Genomic DNA, 18518 nt, shown 5'->3' with positions numbered 1-18518 from the left:
TGGTTTGGAGGTCACAGCACCAAGTGTTCCAATGACCAATGGGACTATGATGCTTTAACTCTCCACATCTCTGTTTCCTCTTTCAGTCCTTGGTAAGGTTGGGCAATATTGGTAAAAAATAATAATAATAATAATAATAATAATAATAATAATAATAATAATAACAAAATTCAGTATTCTAATAACTGTACAAAGATTGTGGAATTTAAAAAAATGGTAATTGGACAATATTTTTTCCCTGGTAGTCAGGAGGATGTGTATTTTTTCATTCATTGCAATTCATATCGTCATCGCAATATTAAGCACTGTTATCACACATCGCAGGTTTTCCTAATATTGTGCAGCCCTAATTGCAGTCATTTCCATGCAGAGACTGTTAATAGTTAACATGGACAAGTTTGAGTTATTTTCATTGGAATGAATTACAATGACATACTTCAGTCACTTGTGATTAGGCATGAAGTAATATTCTCAGCTTTGTATGTTGCAGCTATCAGACACTGTTGACGACTGGAGTTGTCTTCGTCCAAAATGCTCAATTTTCTCTAAGCTCAACACTCAAATCAAATAATTTATTATTTTTTAATCCAATGCCACAGGATTAGTTAGTGGTCCAAATAATATCAGTTGTTTTATTTATAGGCAAAGAACATGTAACAGTGTGTTAATATGGAGAAGGTCCAGATAAACTTATGACTAACAAATCCAGCTCTTTTAATCATTAAGTTGTTGCACGTTTCATTATTCTGCTGTTTAATATCATGTTCACAAGGTGCCACTCAGCTGTGGATGTATGTAGTTATGCTAATCCAGTCAATACAGGAATCTCACAACAGTCTTTAGACACTCAATAACCATGATTGTTGCAAACTTGTCACAGCTGCCAATAAATTACTGTTTGTATGTCCAACTTTAAGGCATCCTATTATTTTTAATTATCTAGTACAAGTAAATTCTATGAATCTTATTCAAACATTGTTTTTGTTATGCATTTATTTCTTTTGTTGTTTTTAAATTAGGGAATGAAAACTTTGACAAATGAAGACTAACTTTGTCTTCGTGTCTTGACACGAACCAAACTAAACCTTTTATGCAGTCAGTATGTGGCATGAAACGAAACCAATATTATACGAAAAATTTCCACGAAATCCAAACTTAAAGGGTGGTGCTCTCCCTGCCGATTAAAAGACTGCATTGAGGCCACCACAGGATTAGAAGGAATGACTGTGGGTGTGTTTGGAGCATCCACTCTGTATGTACAACATAAACTGCAACTTGTAGTACATCAAACGAAGCTGTAGCCCTGCCACATAACACACAGCACTGATTATAAATGCACACCCAGAGTAGTCAGTGCCGTTAAGCACACACTCCCTTTGGCTGCAGACTTCAGCAGCATTTAAAAAAGACGCAAGTGTCTTGATGATGCAAATCATCATAACAACAAACTGCTGTGCAGTAGAGGTTTTTTTTAAGTATTTTGGTTTCATTTACGACACTAATCATGTTTCTCCTAAACCCCGAGTCTGAATGAGTTTTATTGGTTTCTGACTGTGTTCCTGCTGACAAGCTCAAAGACTCATTTTCCATTGAACCTTGCCAATCCCTGTGTTTACTCCCAGCATCTGTTTTGGTCTGTCTCTTTGGTTCTTAGATTTATGTTTCTAGATTTTCTGCTTTTGTGACTTATGAGTCCATATTTTTTCTTTAATATTAACATATAACTTGAAAGTGGTAGAAATTTAGTCTGTTTCTCATTATAAAAACACCTTTTGTGCAGAGTTTACCACCACATTGTCAGCAAGCTACTCCTTCTAGACTGAGATGTCATGTCTGGTTTGAAAAACAAACTGCAGTATGTCAAAAACTCAACAGAACAGGCACTGTCAACTGTGGTAAAGTTCAGAAATGCCAAAGGGATACAGTTAAGCTTTTGTACTTCTTCAGCCAGATCTGTGTCTTCTGTGGAATATTGGGGGCTTTAACAAGCACAGCAGACCTCGAGATCCAGAAGTTCAGCCTTTTAAACTCTTTAGGGTGGTTTTGTTGTCATTTTTATTTAGAAAAACTTGTATCGTATTGGCGTATTGAATGGAGGCCAAAATTCAGATTCCAAAGCTGGAGAAACTTGGATGAAAACAAAAACTGTAATAAGGGAATGAAGGGGCTGGTGAAGCTGTGCAGAACTAACATTGCAAAAAAATAAATAAAAATAAGGAGCAGAAACAACATGTAGTGGCTTAACAATGAGAACAAAGTTACCAGAACAATATCATCAGGGTCTGACAAGAAGCATCTGAAGATGAGAAAAATTGAAACCAGGAGAGCTGAAAACTGGAATAAGAATCAGGTGAGCTTGATAAGAGGACCAGAGGCAGCTGGGAAATGCTGGAGTGAGGGAAACAATGGTCAGTGACACAGAAAGGATACAGAATAAACTGAAACATACAGAACACAGGAAAATATTTTGTAGTGAACGGAAGAATGAGAACTCCTGACCCATTATCAGTAAACTGGGAGTGAGAATGTGTTTCTACAGAAGCCTCTCTTGGCAATATTAAAAACATTTGACTGATTCAGTTGCCAGTAAAAATGTACCTTCGCACAGCCAACAACCACATTTTCAAACCTCTTTTTTAAATTTGTTTTTTGCTAATACCATTCTCCATATTTGAAGTCTTGCACATCATTATCTGTCGCTCCCTCAAATGATCGGACAATCGGCGTAGATTATACGTAGATTCAATTGTTATAACAGAAAAAAGATGCTTCTTGAGCAAATGTCAGCACCTTTGACTTCAGGAGATGCAGTAAAGTTCAGTTGAAACATTGGGTGGAGGGTTGAGGTCTTCAAAAGATTTGGCAAAAGAGAGAAATTGCTAAAAAAAGTTGTTGGTTTTACTGGTGGGATGTAGCTTAGCGGGCTGCATCAGTTGGGTGTGAATGTGTGTGTGCGTGCGTACTTGTTTCTGCTACAGAGTGAGGACCGTCATGTTTTTAACCAACAAAGTGAGATAATTTTTGGGAAGTGAGGACTTTTTTCTAGTCCTCACTTTTTGCAATTTTTGCTCTACTAGTTATGTTGAGAGGTATGGTGTGAATTAAGTTTTTGTTAGTAATGTTTAGCATAGGTTAGACATATATGCACCTACAAAATGGATGGAAGTCAATACAAATTCCTCAGTTTCATATAAGTAAAAGTGTGTGTGTGTGTGTGTGTGTGTGTGTGTGTGTGTGTGNGTGTGTGTGTGTGTGTGTGTGTGTGCGTGCGTGCGTGCGTGCGTGTGTTTGTGTGTTTACTGAGCCACTAGAGCCCCCGCTTCTGCACCATTTAAAGAAACTCAGTAGTGATAATATGTGTGTGAGCAGTAATAGTATCACCTTATGTGTGATGATATATGCACTTTTTTCTGGTCAAATTCAGCTCATCCCATCACTCAAATTCAGCTGTTAGCCTGCATCTTAACTTGAAAAAAGTGACAAAAAAATACTCCTTCCCTGTCAAAATGATGGCTGTATCCTGAGTCACTGTTACAAGAACTGTAGCACAGTGTTTGATGGTTCTCCCAGTGGAGTTTGATGCTGGTTTAAACACAGTTAATTTAGCGCACTTTGATTGAAACTAATGAAAACACTACAAGAGTTTGTATGTGCACCGGTTGTTGAGCGGACATAATCACGTGACTAGTGTTCTAAAAATAACCTGAGTGGAGATCCCCAGTTATATGATATTCTATTGTCTGTTATCATTACAAACTTCTACACCTAAAGAATTAGGACCAGTGCTCATAGTATTGTGTGAGATATTCAACAATATGTTTAGCATAGGGCATTTAAATACCACACCCATCATCGTTTGGTGACACTTTGCTGAAAGATGCTGCCATAAACCAAATCACATAACTTAGATTATTTAATCATCTAGAAACACTTCAGTTAGAAGTGATTAAAACCTATTTTGTCTTAGGCTACAAGTTGCAACGCATATCAATTTATAGTAAGTAAGTAAATTTCATTTATGTATATAGCACCTTTCACAGACACAAACATCACAAAGTGCCTAACAGAGAGCAAAATAACTAAAATCAATAAAACAGACCACAAATATAAAAAACAACAACAATAAAAGCACAGTAAAAAGCACTCATGTGAATAAAAATGTCAAGATTTTTCTTAAAAGAGTCAGTAGAGTCTGAACAGCGAAGGGACAGAGGGAGTGCATTCCAGAGCCTCGGGGCCACCACCTGAAAAGCTTTAGCTCCATGACTTTTATAATGGGTTCGAGGAACCACCAGCAGCATTTGATTAGAAGACCTCAAAGCATCTTTACTCACTTCTTCCTTTCAGGGTCACAGGGGGTCACCAGTGCTTATAACCAGTAGTCATTGTGCGAAGCACAACCTGGACAGGTCACAAGTCCATCACAGGGACAAATAGAGACAGACAGAATTATTTTGCACTGCACTTAAACTTCCAGAGCTGAGCACAAAAAGTATAAACTATCATTAGGAAATAGTTGTTTGCCTGTTAAATGGAAACAACAGCTTGATCATTTCAACAGACAGTTTTATTCTGAGGACGTAATATAGAATAAAAATGAAGCCTGCAGTCCCAAGAAAAGGAAGACAAGTCTAGCTTTAAACAGTAAGAGCAATAAAAATATTATAAGATCCGCTGTGACAGATTGGACTGATAAAAAACACCAATAAAATCCAAGCAAACTACAAATGTTGCAATGAAAACACCGCCTCACACGGAAAGCAGCTTACTGTAGTCTGCCTCACGTACGGCTGGTTGAAAGTTCACACTGAAACAAAACTCTATTCAGGTCAGATTAAGATCACTTTCTGAGGGAGGACAAAGGGACCACTGATCTGGGTTTGTTGGAAACAGAGAAGGTGGCTTTACTGACTTTAATATAAGACACACCTTCCTCCACAAAACTGATCTAGCTGTAAGTCAAGGAAAGACGGCTCAACAGACACTCGTGGTAAATGTTAGTGATGTTCGATACTGCCAATTTATTTTACAGTCCTCATTCCAAGTGTACTGATGTAGTGTCATAATTTACAATACAACCAAGCTAATTCAAAAGAAAAACTAAACGGAGATACAATTATACAAAATATGTGTGAATGGTGTTTTTAAATAAGGAAAAAATGTAATAAATAAAACAAAAATCTTTTAATAAGTTATTTTTTAATGGTCAAGAACTACTATAAAAATTAAGACTTGCATCTTAATTTACGTCACATGAACATAAAAATACTGAACATGTTATATGGCAGGTCATTTTAACAAAAAAACGACTTCACCACACTTCAGATTTCTAAAATTGGCTTATGCTCCAATTCAAGGTTTAGTTTTGACTTGTCAAAATTACAGTTCAAGATATCCCTTAGTTTTGACTTGTCAATTTTAACTTTTAAGATCTTGCTGTTTGTTCTGACCAGTCATAATTCCAATTAAAGACATCGTAAATGACATTGTTATTCAAGATATCTTAAATATATTTTTAGATATCATATAAAAATTTGACTTGTGCAATTGAATTGCAGCTATTTAGAAATGAAATATGATTTTATTTTTGACTAGTTAAAATTCCTTTTAAGATAGCCTGAATTGCTTTTACAACTAGTCAGAGTTAAAATGCAGGTGTTGTTTGTAGTCAAAACTCATTTTTAAATATCTAGAACATAATTACCGACATTCAGACGAAGCCTGCAGAGCATCCTGGTGAAAAAAAAAATCACAAATGATCAATGATGATACTTCATTGGCTCTTCAGTGTAATAAAGGGAAAGTTCAACACAAAAAAATGGACATTTAAAACTTTCTGAATATTGTTGGATATTTACAATGTTATGAGTTGCATAGTTTTAATATCATCAAACTGAGTGTTTCATTATTGATAACATGTCTGTTACTATGAGATTTTCAAGAGGAAACTGTAACAAGATGGGCTGCTTTTGTTGGAAACCCAGACTTTAAAATGACTATTATTAGAAGGCCTCTCTGCAAAACACACACTTACCGTTTCCTGTCCAGCTTGACCACAACACTTGTTGAGGCAGCTCTGACTGTTTTAAATGTCTCAGCAAACATCAGTCGAAGGAAAGTAAAGAAATATCTATTTACAAAATCTCAAACAAAACCCTGTGCAATAATCACCATGAGTCATAACTCAGTGGAAAATTCTGCAGTGCTTTCACATTTGACAAATTCCTTGATTTAAGATGAGGTTAAATGAGGTGAGATGACATGAATGTTGTATAAAATTGGATTAAATGAAATGACAGATGACATAAAAAAGATTACATGACACAAGATGATGTGAAATTATATTGTGTAAAATTATATAAGATGAAATGGCATATAGTAAGATAATCAAAAATCAGAAACGATGATGTATTATTGTATAATATAAAATGACATGACATTACCATACATCCAGTATCTTCTGCTTGTTCTAGAGTCGGGTCCTGTGGGGCAGCAGCTTGAGCAGTGATGCCTTGACCTCTCTTTCCCCAGTCACATCTTCCAGCTCTTCTGGGAAGATTCCAAGGCATTCCCAGGCCAAACAAGAGACGTAGTCTCTCCATCATGTCCTGGGTCTTCCCTGGAGTCTCCTTTATGCCCAAAGTATTTCCCTTGGTAGGCGTCCAGGAGGCATCCATACCAGATGCCTGAATCACCTCAACTGGCTCCCCTCGATGTGGAGGAGCAGTGGCTCTACTGAGTCTCTCCTGGATAACTGAACTTCTCATCCTCTAAGGGAGAGTTCAGCTACCCTGCTGGGAAAACAGGTAAACTCGACCAAAACAGACTGAGTCTGCAATACTGTGGAAGCTGCACTGAGCCATCTGTAAATCTCATGTTCAAGTTTTCCCTCATTTGTGAACAAAACCCCAAGATGTGTGTATTTGAGGCAGGACCTCATCTCAAAGCCAGAAAAAGCAATTCATATTTTTCCAACTGAGGACCATGTCCAGATTTGAAGGTACTGAGCTGTCGACTCATTACACATGACATGGAAAAGAAAACGAAAGAAGGAAACACGATGATCAGATCATGAAAGCTTTTGAAATAATCTTCATTGTCTACAAAGGAAAATGCATGTCTAACACAAAACTCCCGTTTAGCACTTGTACTAACTTTTTTTTAAATTACTTGTAACTTGCTTGTAACTCTTCTACTTGGGCAGTTCCACTTCAAACTCAATGCCTGGGAGCTTGAGGAGTCTTGATAGTATCTTAGCTATCCCTATCTCTTCTGGACAAAGACCTCAGAGGTTGTGTCTTGGATCTTTTGAAGCCACTTTTCTGGTTTGGAGGTCACAGCACCAAGTGTTCCAATGACCAATGGGACTATGATGCTTTAACTCTCCACATCTCTGTTTCCTCTTTCAGTCCTTGGTAAGGTTGGGCAATATTGGTAAAAAATAATAATAATCACGATTAATTGTGGTATTTAGCCGATAACGATTAATTTGACGATTAATCCCCTGGAGTCCCTGGACACCCTTATGTCCTAGTCACATGACCAATTTAGTGGGAAAGATTTGCTCTTCATAAAAATCTGTTCCAAACTGTGTCAAAATTACAGACTTCAAGCTATACATCAAATTATGAAATTGTGTTGATAGATAAATAAATTACAGAACTTTTTTTTAAATGTTCATCATATTTGAAGCAGAGAGGAGCAGGGAGCGGACTCTGCCTGGTGGCATTAATCGTATTAATTGTCAAGTGCCAAAAAGTAATCGATTAATGTTTTTCTGACGATTAATTTCACACGATACGATTATGCCCAACCCTAGTCCTTGGTTATTTTCAAGCTTCTTGTGCTTCTTCCTGATGTTGACACTCAGTTGGGATTGCTAGATCTATCGTCACTGTCGCGCCTGTATGAGGTTCTCATTGGTTCAGCCTCAGCCAAATGTGTCTCCATTTCTGGTTCCAACCAAACACAACCGAGCACAACTGTGCACTTCAGAACCACCTCTGATGGGGTTCTAAATGGGTAGAACTGAGAACTTGATGTTAGCAGAATGCTGCCCGTGGATTAACTCTTGGATTGATTGACAGAGGAAAGGCGTTACTTGTGCAAACTTATCTTGCAAACTTCCTCCTGGAGAGAGACGCTTTTATTTTGGAATCTGAGTGTGAGATACAACTACGTGGTGAAGCAGTATGGTCTAACCTGGAGGTGCAAACCTTTTGGGCGATCTTGGGAAAGGCAGAACTTGTAACCACTGATAAAGGTGAAGGAGAAGAGTCCAAGACAAAGCTGTTCTAAAACCAGCAGACGCCCGGGGAAGTTTCTGACAAGCTGGCCGCCCACGGTAACAAAACAGCACTGTGACAAAAAAATAAAGTCCAACTACTTGCCTAATATATATGTATAGTGAATATATAAATATAAATATATATATGTGTGTAGGGGTCACCTCGAGTGAAGAAACAGGAGTTACTGCCTCAAAGCAGGTCTCGCACAGGCCTGAGAGCACACAAACTGGCAGGAACTGCTGAACTCTTATTTTAGGCCATGACGGGTCATTTCAACCTACACGAGGACTTCAGTTCTCTCTAATCAGATATTAAACAGAAACAATCGGTTCTGTTCATGATTCATTGGTTGTTTAACTAAGGATGTTTATGCATTTGTTAATCATAATGATGACTGTCACAAAGAAAGAAAGTATCACTTCTATTCTTTTATCGTGCCTAAAATAGACTAATGAATCACAGAAAATCATCACCATGTTTTTCATTGTGTTTTTATAAATCACTGTTTTATTTTACTGAAACATCAGTAATATAATTTTGAGTTTTCTTAAGAAAATCTTACATTTATCTGACACAAGTTCAGACTGATTATTTAAACAGTGTTAATTAATCATGATAAATGTTCACAGTGGTTTCTTTTACAGCCCAGCAAAAAGAAGCAGAGAAGATATTTTCATAATGTCTGTAAGAAGCAGAGCAAGTGGCCTTCACTGGCAGACAGCTGGCAACCCTCTTATCTCTTCCTTTCTTTTTCTGACTAGAGTTTATCTAAGGCGCCGACCCTGACTAACACTGACGCCTTAGAAAAAGACAAGCAGTTTCTTGCTGGATGCCAAAGCAGCAGGACGAAGCTGTTTCTCTCCGGAGAACAGCCGGGCCGCAGGTTTGACTCAAGAGCCAATTAGAGTCGACCTGAAGCCCCGGGACAAAGGCAAGCCGCCTTCATGTCCCCCTGGAGACATACGTCTCTTTAAAGTGTTTTTATCTCCCAAGGGAGACTTTTATTTTGAAAGACGACCGAACCACAGCTGGAATCTCTCTGGCCGGGCTTAAGCGGACTAAAGAGTCACCTAAACGACACCTTTCCACCAAGGACCAGTTCTGGACAAGCTTCCTGAAGGGTCGTCGGTGAGACAGCCAGACCAGGGGTTCTTAAGCAGACCACTCCAGGTAACGCTGACGTGTACGGTGGGTGACGTGTCAACTTGAAGCTGAAAGCAGAGAGGACGTGCTGAATCTGGTTGAAAACCTTTCAAAATTAAAATAGAAACACTAACTCTTAATTTCCTTACCTTTCCTTACCTTTATCCTTTGCCAACCCCTAAGTGAAGTGCCAGCAAATCGTTCAGTTTTAACATCAGAACTGACGTTTTACTGTTTATACATAGGTAATCTGGGTTTTAATGTGAAGGAAATTCGGACGCGAGTTTTACCTCATTTTAACTTAGACGCTTGTTATAAATAACCCACAATTAGGTGTAATTTATGATTTTGTTCAATTTGTGTAAATAAATGATTGCATAATCTTTTATGAATCAACTTGAACAGTCTGAGTTCCCTCATTGTGTCACTTCCCTTTGCACAGACAAATATTAAAGTAATGAGGAAACCTTGGTAAGATTTACTCTTATAACTTTGTTATGAGAAGTGTAAGGTAAGTTATTTGCATAAATAATTCATCTCTTACATGTGCAAATTTTTTAATCTGCCGGTGTGTATAGAAATAAATTGCAACAACAAAAGTACTTTTATTTATTCATATTATTTTACTCTGTCTTTGGGATTGTTTCTGTCTATGGTGAAACTTCCTCAACCAGGGCTCCTTTTACTAGCTTATATTGGTTTGTTCGCATCGTCAGCTACATGTGTGATCACTTCTGAGTTGCTGTGTTTAAGTTGAGACAGCTGTGCTTTAATTGTATTTCATGTGCTTACCATTGTGGAACCAAAGTGAATCACAGTGCAAAATGTGCTTTAGGCTCTGTCAAAAGGGTGACTGTTTCAATAAATGGGTTCAGGGCGGCACGGTGGCTCGGTTGGTAGAGCTGTTGCTTCTCAGCAAGAAGATCGCTGGATCAAATCCCGGCCTTGGGGCCTTTCTGGGTAGAGTTTGCATGTTCTCTCCGTGCGTTCAGGCACTCCAGCTTCCTCCCACTGTGATGGACCTGCGACCTGTCCAGGGTGTACCCTGCCCCTCACACTGTGACTGCTGGATATGGGCACCAGTGACCCTGAAAGGAAGAAGCGAGTAGATAATGGATGGATGGATGGATGGATGGGTTCAGGACACTAAGCATTTGGTTCAGACAACAGGGTTTAGTGTTTCATCAAAAACTGTAGTAAAGCAGGCTTCTGCTAAATTTACTGATATTCTGAGTAGATCATTTAATAATTTGAATTTCTGTAGGTGTGCTAAAGCAGGAAAACAGCGAAACCTGCAGGACAGTGGGTCACACGGAAAAGGGTTGAAGACCTCAGCCCTAAAGTACAAAAACACAAATACTGACACACTAAGCACAATAGTCCAATAGATGGTATGGATTATCTTTCTTTCTAACAAAATTTGGAGTTGAAGGAGCACATTTTTATACACATCTTTCTACACTGGCCTTAAATAATCTTTTCTTCTGCTGGATATATGGTTTGAGGTGATTCGCCTAAATATTTTCATTTTTTATTTTACTTTAGTATTATAATGTGACTTTTATGTAATGTTTAAATTTTTGGTTAGTGGTTTTGATTTCTAATGGAACAGGCAATCTCTACACAAAAATGTCCCAGCCACCGTGCAGACTCAAACCAAAAGCCTTCCTGCTGTAAGGTGAGTCCCACCCTTCACAACGTGATATCATGGCAGTTCTATAAAAAGCATAGCACAACGGCCACATTTTGAGGATCATTTTATACACATGTTAAGCTGCTAATATATCATGTTGATGCAAAGTAAAACAAACTCCCTTGAACTTGCAAAACAGTGGAGCGTTTGAGCATTAGCAGATGTCTTCATCATCTGGCATCATGCACAACTGAAACAAAGTGGGGAGAGATTCCGCACTGCCTACCCAGAGCCCGTCAACAAATTCAGTCAAAGCCTCTAATAACATGAGATATGATACGCTCCAAAGAGGGCAGAGTCTCCACCCAGTGCTTCTTCTGACAGGAGTGACTGAGGAACTCTTTGATACATCAGTCAGGACTCTGACAGGCCCAGCTCATTACAGCCAGAGAAGAGCCTCAATTTTGTCGTCTGAACTGATGGATTTAAAGTACGACTATGAGAAAAAGGAATACATCATGTCCGTGCCCTAAAATGCAAAAAAGACAGATTGCATTTTTAATTAAGCTGTAATTCTGGCTCTGAAGCTTCAGGTCTGCTACTTTAATGTCAAGTTCTGCCACAGGGAAACTCATATAAGACTTCATTAACATGTTAACACTGGTTCAAACAGACACTTTGCCACCCTCTGTGGTGGGAACCAAGTTAAATCCAGGGTACATAAAACAAAACATGTTATTGTGTAACTATCGGTTTTAGTGATCATTTATCATAATGGAGCCTGCAATCTGTACACTGTAAAATCATCGGCTGTGGCGCAGTGGTTAGGGGAGTTGTCCCGTAACTGGTAGGTTGCTGATTCGATCCCCAATTCCAGCTGTCTCAGTCGTTATGTTCTTGGGAAAGACACTTCACCCGCCTTGCCTGCTGATGGTGGTCAGAGGGTCCAGTGGCACCGGTGCATGGCAGCCCCGCCTCCGTCAGTGCGCCATACCCCAGGGCAGCTGTGGCTACAATGTAGCTTACCACCATCAGTGTGTGAATGGGTGCATGACTGTAAGTGTAAAGTGCTTTGGGGTCCATGCGGACTTGATAAGACTCTGTATTAGTTCAGTCCATTTACCATTTACATATTTGTGTGTGACTGAAACAGGTTAATATCTTATTATGTATTGTGGTCATTGTTGCCTTTAGAAACAGGTTTTTGGGGAGGCTGGGTTGTGAATAGGTCCCTGTTGTGCAGTCTACGTTTTTAACCTTAGCAGATTTTTTTTCTCTCACATTATTTTCACTTTTATACTTTAAAAAGTTTTAAAACCAGTACTTTTACTTAAGGAAAAACCTTGAGTTGATAATTATTTAAAAAAAAAAAGTATTTTAAAACCGTGGTATCTATACTTCTATTTAAGAAATGAATGTGAATATGTTTGACGCTTTCTGTTCATAAAAGCAGGAAAATTAATGTAAAAATAAACACAATCAGCAATGCTTTGTTTATATGAATTCATATGTGATCCATCACATTAAACCAAGGATTAAGTCTCATTGTCACATGTAGAGAAATATGCTACTAGTAACATAAAATATTTGCAACAATTGCATTTTGTCCAAATATAATGAATAATACCTTATCTAGCTACAAAAAAAAGGGGGAAAGAAAGAAAAGAAAACATGGTTTTGAGAAGAAAAGACTGAAATTTTGTCCTCTTCCCCATGGACTAGCAAAGCTTTTTTTTCCTTTTATTTGAGAAATCTCAATATCCAAAAATTGTTTGATGTTTCCTCTTTAAAATGACCTCAAACATTTTTCATTAGAGTAACCTAAAAATAGAAATATCAACGAGTTATCCTAATTAGGAGAACAAAGCAAGGTATACTGTATCTCTAGAACTCCTTAAAAAGCCAAGAGTCTGAAGATGGGTTTAGGTCATTTTGACCAAATTTGACTTAATCCTCAGTTTGATGGTTAAACAAATGACAGAGTTTGCTACAATGCTGCTGTATAACATTATGACTGTTATCTTGCTTCCCGTGTGAGATGTTTTAATGCTTATAAGCTGAGAAGTTACTGTTCAGTTTAGGAACATGTTCATTTTACATTCATACAGCACTTAATGTGTGTATGTGTAAAACGTGATGCATCACAGATTAAAAGATGTATCTGGCTAAGTGGGTCAGAATTTTCTTCTGTTGCATATTTGTGTTTCATCAGGGTAAGATGCAAGAAGGTGAGTAAACTTACTAAAATGCAACTCTTTTCTATTTTTCATAAAGTTGTTTTAAAACATGAATGTATTCAGCTGGGGTGATGTAATAAAGTCTTTCAAGTTTAATATACATAATTTTCACCAGATGGATGTCTTTTTCTGGGAGAGGAAAAAAACCCTATAGAATCCATAATTAAAACACAAGAAGTCAAAAGCAGCTGCAGAAAAGCACAAATGTCTGGCTTAGGGAAAGTTACCAAAACCTCAAATCATGGATTATGGAGTGTACAAAAAGGGAAAGGAAAAGAGACCGCAGTTGTCGTCAAAAAAAGAGGGTTTATGCTTGAGGTTACAGCTTGTACGTAAACGAATGTGGGCTGGAGGGCCGCATGAACACTGACCCTCAGATCGGAACATAAACCTTACAACAAAAAGTCGAAGCGTACACTGGTCAATAAAAACGCAAGATTAACAATCATTTTTTTTCATAAGCTGTGACATTAATTCCCACTGATCATCCCCTTCAGTCATCAGCCATGTCTGTGGAGCTGAGGCTTTTTTTTCCCCTCTTCAGTCTAAACTCTCTAAATAAAACAGTCTTCTCTGGTTTGATGAGTCCCTCCCTTCAGAGATGCTTTTCTCTGTGGAGAGCTATTCATTAGAGCACACCACCCACGAGCACTTTACCGACCCCCTCAACCTCACATTAACAATCTCCACAGCCTGGCCAATGTCTTTGGTGTAACTGTGTTTGCCTGTGCTCAGGTTTGCTTATGGTTAAGAGTGTGTGTGTGTGTGTGNCTCCTCTAACCCTGACCTTGTTTCCAATGTTCATTAGGAAACTTTTACCAAACTTCAACAACAACCTGAGCCAGGACTGGATGAAGGATAACTGCGCTCGCACATGTATTTTAAATACATTTGAAATACCACAGTAGTCTGAAAAAAGTTGACTGAGCCTTCTTGTTCTTGTGTTTGTTTGCTTTTTAAGTGTTTTTCCACAAAGCAATGCCTTTCCCTCAAAGTGTAAAAGTTTGTTAGATGCTAAAGCCATATCAGCAGCAGTTCCAGAGGTGTATCTAAATGCATTTACTTCATTTCAGTACTTAAGTCATTTTTTGAGGATTTGTCGTTTTACTGAGTATTTTTTTTCATAATTGTAACAATTATTTCAGTACAGTAAAACATAAAAATGATACTTTTACTTCTTTACTTAAATATTTAACACCTCATTACTCATTACAAATTTAAATGTGACCTGAACTCATCATGAAAAGAGTTGACTACGCACCCTAAAAAAGTAAAGTGTTGAATTTACCAAGTTATGTTAACTGGTTCTTCACTAAACTTGGCTAAGTAGAATCATTTTGGTTAAGTAAATTCTACACTTCATTTCTTAGAGTGTATGTAAAAGTACATTAACTTTTACTTATCTGATTGTTGATTTTTACTTACCGTAAGAATTTTTCTTATCAGTAAAACAAATTTTTTTACCAAAGTCATTTTCTGTTATTTTACTTTATTTCATTTAAGTACTTTATACACCTCTGTTGGGTACAAATATTGGACACATAAATGAATAGATTTTGCCATAAATTACCACCCTGACTAAAATAATGCTGTTAACAACACAAGTAAAAGTTTTGATCTATTTAGCTACTAAAATTTATTTGGAATGGACTTTTCATTTTACTTTTTATTTGATGTCAAAAAGCTACTGTGAGAAAAAAAAGCGAGACAGACAATTTTGGAAAAGTTGAGCAGACACAGTGGAACGTTTCCAAGGTGCATTCAAGTGTTTCAGTGTAAACCACTGCAGGAAGCACATAGTACAGTAGAACATCCAAACATTTTGTTTGGTCAGCTCATGGTGCTGGCCAAGTCTTAGTTTTGTGGAATTAAAAAAAAGAAAAAGAAAAGTCTGAACAACATTTACAAGATTAAAAAAATAGATGTGATTTCATAAAACTATTTGACAATAAAAACTCAAACGGCACTCTAAAACTGAAATAACTTATGTGGTTATCATAAAAAAAAATTACGACTTTTACAGTCTCTGATGCTTTCAGATTAAATAAAATGTACTCTAAAATTACAAATGTACTCAGGGAGTTTTCCTGGTTATTCTAATAATATTTTGTTATACCTCCGACCGACCACTGGATGTCTGCCTCGGCGCAGAAGATTTACTGAGACGACCTGTCTGGCCACATCCACTGGTTCTGAACTGATCCATCATATTTGTTTATAGAAGGAAAAAAACTACAACAAACTGTGTTTTATGGTTTTTATATACAGTCAGAGCAAAAATAAATAGTTTGAAATTTTGCAAAGTTTGCAAACATTAAAACTTCACATGCTTACAAAGAAATTCATCGGAGTTGTTTAAATTGGCATCAAATGAGACAAAATGTTAAAAAGAACTCCTCCTGCCACCTTAATTTGAATTTGCATGGCAGCTTATTTCAAATTTTATCATTTTGCTTCAAGACAAACATGAACAAACAAAAATTACATACAAAATACATTTACTCCTCAATTCTAACAGTACAATCCCCCTAACATTAATTGAATAGACCCAACTTGTCCAAATATGTGTGAACCTTGCAGTTCACCAGACCATAATATGTCTTCAGCAGAGAGCATTGTCCACCTTTCTGTTCCAGATCTTTCCACACTTTTTCTAATTCATGGCTCCCCATTCCTGCGGAGCTGAACAGATAACGGTAGCAGCAGGCGTTGTAGTAGACGTGTTTCTCTCCAGAGAACCTGGCACTGTGCGTCGGTGCAACACCTGATTTCTGAGCGCAGAGACCAACGAAAGCATCGATGGGCACGGGCCCCGGGACTGCTGCCGATGCCACATACACTTTTCGGACCACGTCCTGGGACAGAACGTAAGCGGTTCCATCACAGTACTCGGGCAGGAACTTGTTTGGATAGAGAGTGGGGGGCAGGAAGCCAGGGCTGTTGGGGTTCCTGTCAGGGGAGTCTTTCTGGATCACTCTACCCAAATAGAGATCTTCAGGGTGCCGGTGCAGCCCGAGCAGGTAACTCCCAATGGCAGGTAGGTTGACAAACACAGACTCTTTGGTCAGAAGAATAAAGCGTGAAAGAGGACAAAAGGCAATAACCCAACGAAGAGCCAATACTGTTCTTTCTTTTGGGTCTTGAAGGGTTGATTTATCAGCTTGGATTATGTCTCCATAATGTTCAGACTCTCTCATGATGTCCTCTTGTGCATCAGAGGTCTGAGTCGGTCCCAAAAAGAACAGCGTCTTTACTGGAAAGCCTTGAATCACTACCGAATTGGCCCACGTCTTTCTGATCACCTCTCTTTGGGTGAGATTAGCTGCAGAGCTGAAGACCAGAGTCAGAAGGAAGATGTCGGAGTTTCGGCAGGCTTCGGCGTTGGAAATATGGTAGGCCTTGGACACGTTCTCCTTTGCAGCGCTCAGGTCTAGTTTTCTCGCTTTCTCTCTCACCCTGACCACCGCGCCGTCAGTGTAAACCACAGGTGTGGGCTGCAGGAGGTACTCTTCAACGAAATCTGCCCCAAACAACAAGGCGTGGAAGAGCAACACATTGAAGAGGAGGAAGCACCACTGGTGAGTGCGCAGCTTGCACAAGAAGCACCGGAAGATCATTTTCGAAAAGATAAAAAGAGCACGAGTTCCAACGAAGATAGACGATTAAACAATTACAAAAATTATGAGTCAAACCTAAAAACCGCTCTGTACCTGCATAACAGCTGTTGTTTTGTTCATCTGTTTTCATAAACCCCAGGTGATGAGTAGACCTGCTGCTGCATCAGGGCTCTCAGACGCAGGGTTTCCATTTCTGTGAAACTTGAAGAGCGTGTAACTCTGCACCCCGTCCCCAAGTCAGGCGCTCGCTTAGAGGAGTGTATCCTGCATTATGCATACAACTTTAATGAAGGGCAGCTGAATCAAGACAATGAAAATGATTACCTGTCAGTCCTTATTATTATTATTATTATTATTATTATTATTATTATTATTATTATTATTATATTTGACCTTACTGAGACATTTCCCAGTATGTCAGTATAAATGACCCAAAGAATTCAAAATGCTCATAAAGGTGTTTATTTTATTATAGCATACTTATCTGACATTTATACTTTATCCACAGATTCAAATAAAAAGAAATGGAACTGCATGAAGTATTTATTTTAACTACATCATCTGTTCTTGATTTTATGATCACTTAGTGCTGATGAACCATGTAGCAGGACATATGCCTCTGAACAGTCTCTAATATTATTACAATGACTGAAAAAGTCATAATGCTTGTCTTATTGTCAACTGTGAGATCTTTGAGAGACAAAATGATTTGAAGATTCTGTGACACTCGTTTAGCCCGAGGACCTCAATAAACACAAATTCAGAGTTTTTCAACTTATTTTTTGACAAAGTAGAATAAACAGTTCTCTCCATAAGTATTGGAACAGAAAGTCTAATTCCCTTTTTTTGTTGTACTCTGAAGACATTTTGAATTTTAGATCAAAAGATGAACATGAGATAAAAGTTCAGAACATCAGCTTTTATTTTCTAATATTTACATGTAGATGTGTTAAACCACTTGGGCTATATCACCTTTTGTAACACATCACAACATATTTAGGTGAGCAAAAATCATGGAACATGTGAACCAGGTGTTGCCGTTGAAGTTGACAGTTCAAACATAATCTGCATGACTAGTCTACTTTTTGGCCTGGGTTTAAACTATAAAGTGGACCAAGGAAGCTGTCTATTGGAGAAAAGCAAGTCTTTTTGAAGCTGAAAAAAAGGAAAATCAATCAAAGCCATTGAAAAACATTGGGCATAGAGAGCAAAACTATTTGAAATGTCCTGAATAAGAAAGAAACTACTGGTGTACTGAGCAAGAGACATCCAACAGGCCAGCCAGGGAAAACAACAGTTGTTTATGACCTCCATAGTGCAGGGGTGAAGGTTTCACAATCTATTGTTTGAAGAATACACAGAGAGCAGAAATATAGAGGCCTTACACAAAGATGCAAACCACTCATCGGCAATAGGAATCAGAAGGCCAGACTGAAATTTGCATTTCGTCGAAACATGTCAGGTATGTCTGTATAGACATAAAAATAAAAAAAGTGTCTAGTAATTAGGAAAATGTATTAAGATAAAATTCTGTCTGCCAAATTACAGAGAAATGCATCCAAAGAAATCTGGAGTAATCTTCTTTCAAACAATCAAGTAA

The 18518-nt window shown here is 38.0% G+C and overlaps 1 protein-coding gene across 1 annotated transcript; it reads right to left on the bottom strand.

Annotated features, from left to right (window-relative positions):
- Nucleotides 1-15683: 15683 nt before the first annotated feature.
- b3galt9 (beta-1,3-galactosyltransferase 9) lies at nt 15684-17044 on the bottom strand. The gene has a single exon (XM_014006548.1). The coding sequence runs from the start codon at nt 16916-16918 to the stop codon at nt 15836-15838; it is 1083 nt and encodes a 360-aa protein (XP_013862002.1). The 5' UTR covers nt 16919-17044; the 3' UTR covers nt 15684-15835.
- Between the last annotated feature and the right edge of the window lie 1474 nt (nt 17045-18518).

The sequence above is a fragment of the Austrofundulus limnaeus genome, unplaced genomic scaffold (assembly GCF_001266775.1).
Source record: "Austrofundulus limnaeus strain Quisiro unplaced genomic scaffold, Austrofundulus_limnaeus-1.0 Scaffold36, whole genome shotgun sequence".
Taxonomy (NCBI): domain Eukaryota; kingdom Metazoa; phylum Chordata; class Actinopteri; order Cyprinodontiformes; family Rivulidae; genus Austrofundulus; species Austrofundulus limnaeus.
The sequence above is the reverse complement of the archived record's forward strand: the minus strand, read 5'-3'. Positions and strand labels throughout refer to the sequence as shown.

Bases quoted from the DNA above. Each gene is read 5' to 3' on its own strand.
- b3galt9 (XM_014006548.1), bottom strand. From the start codon at position 16,918: ATGATCTTCCGGTGCTTCTTGTGCAAGCTGCGCACTCACCAGTGGTGC.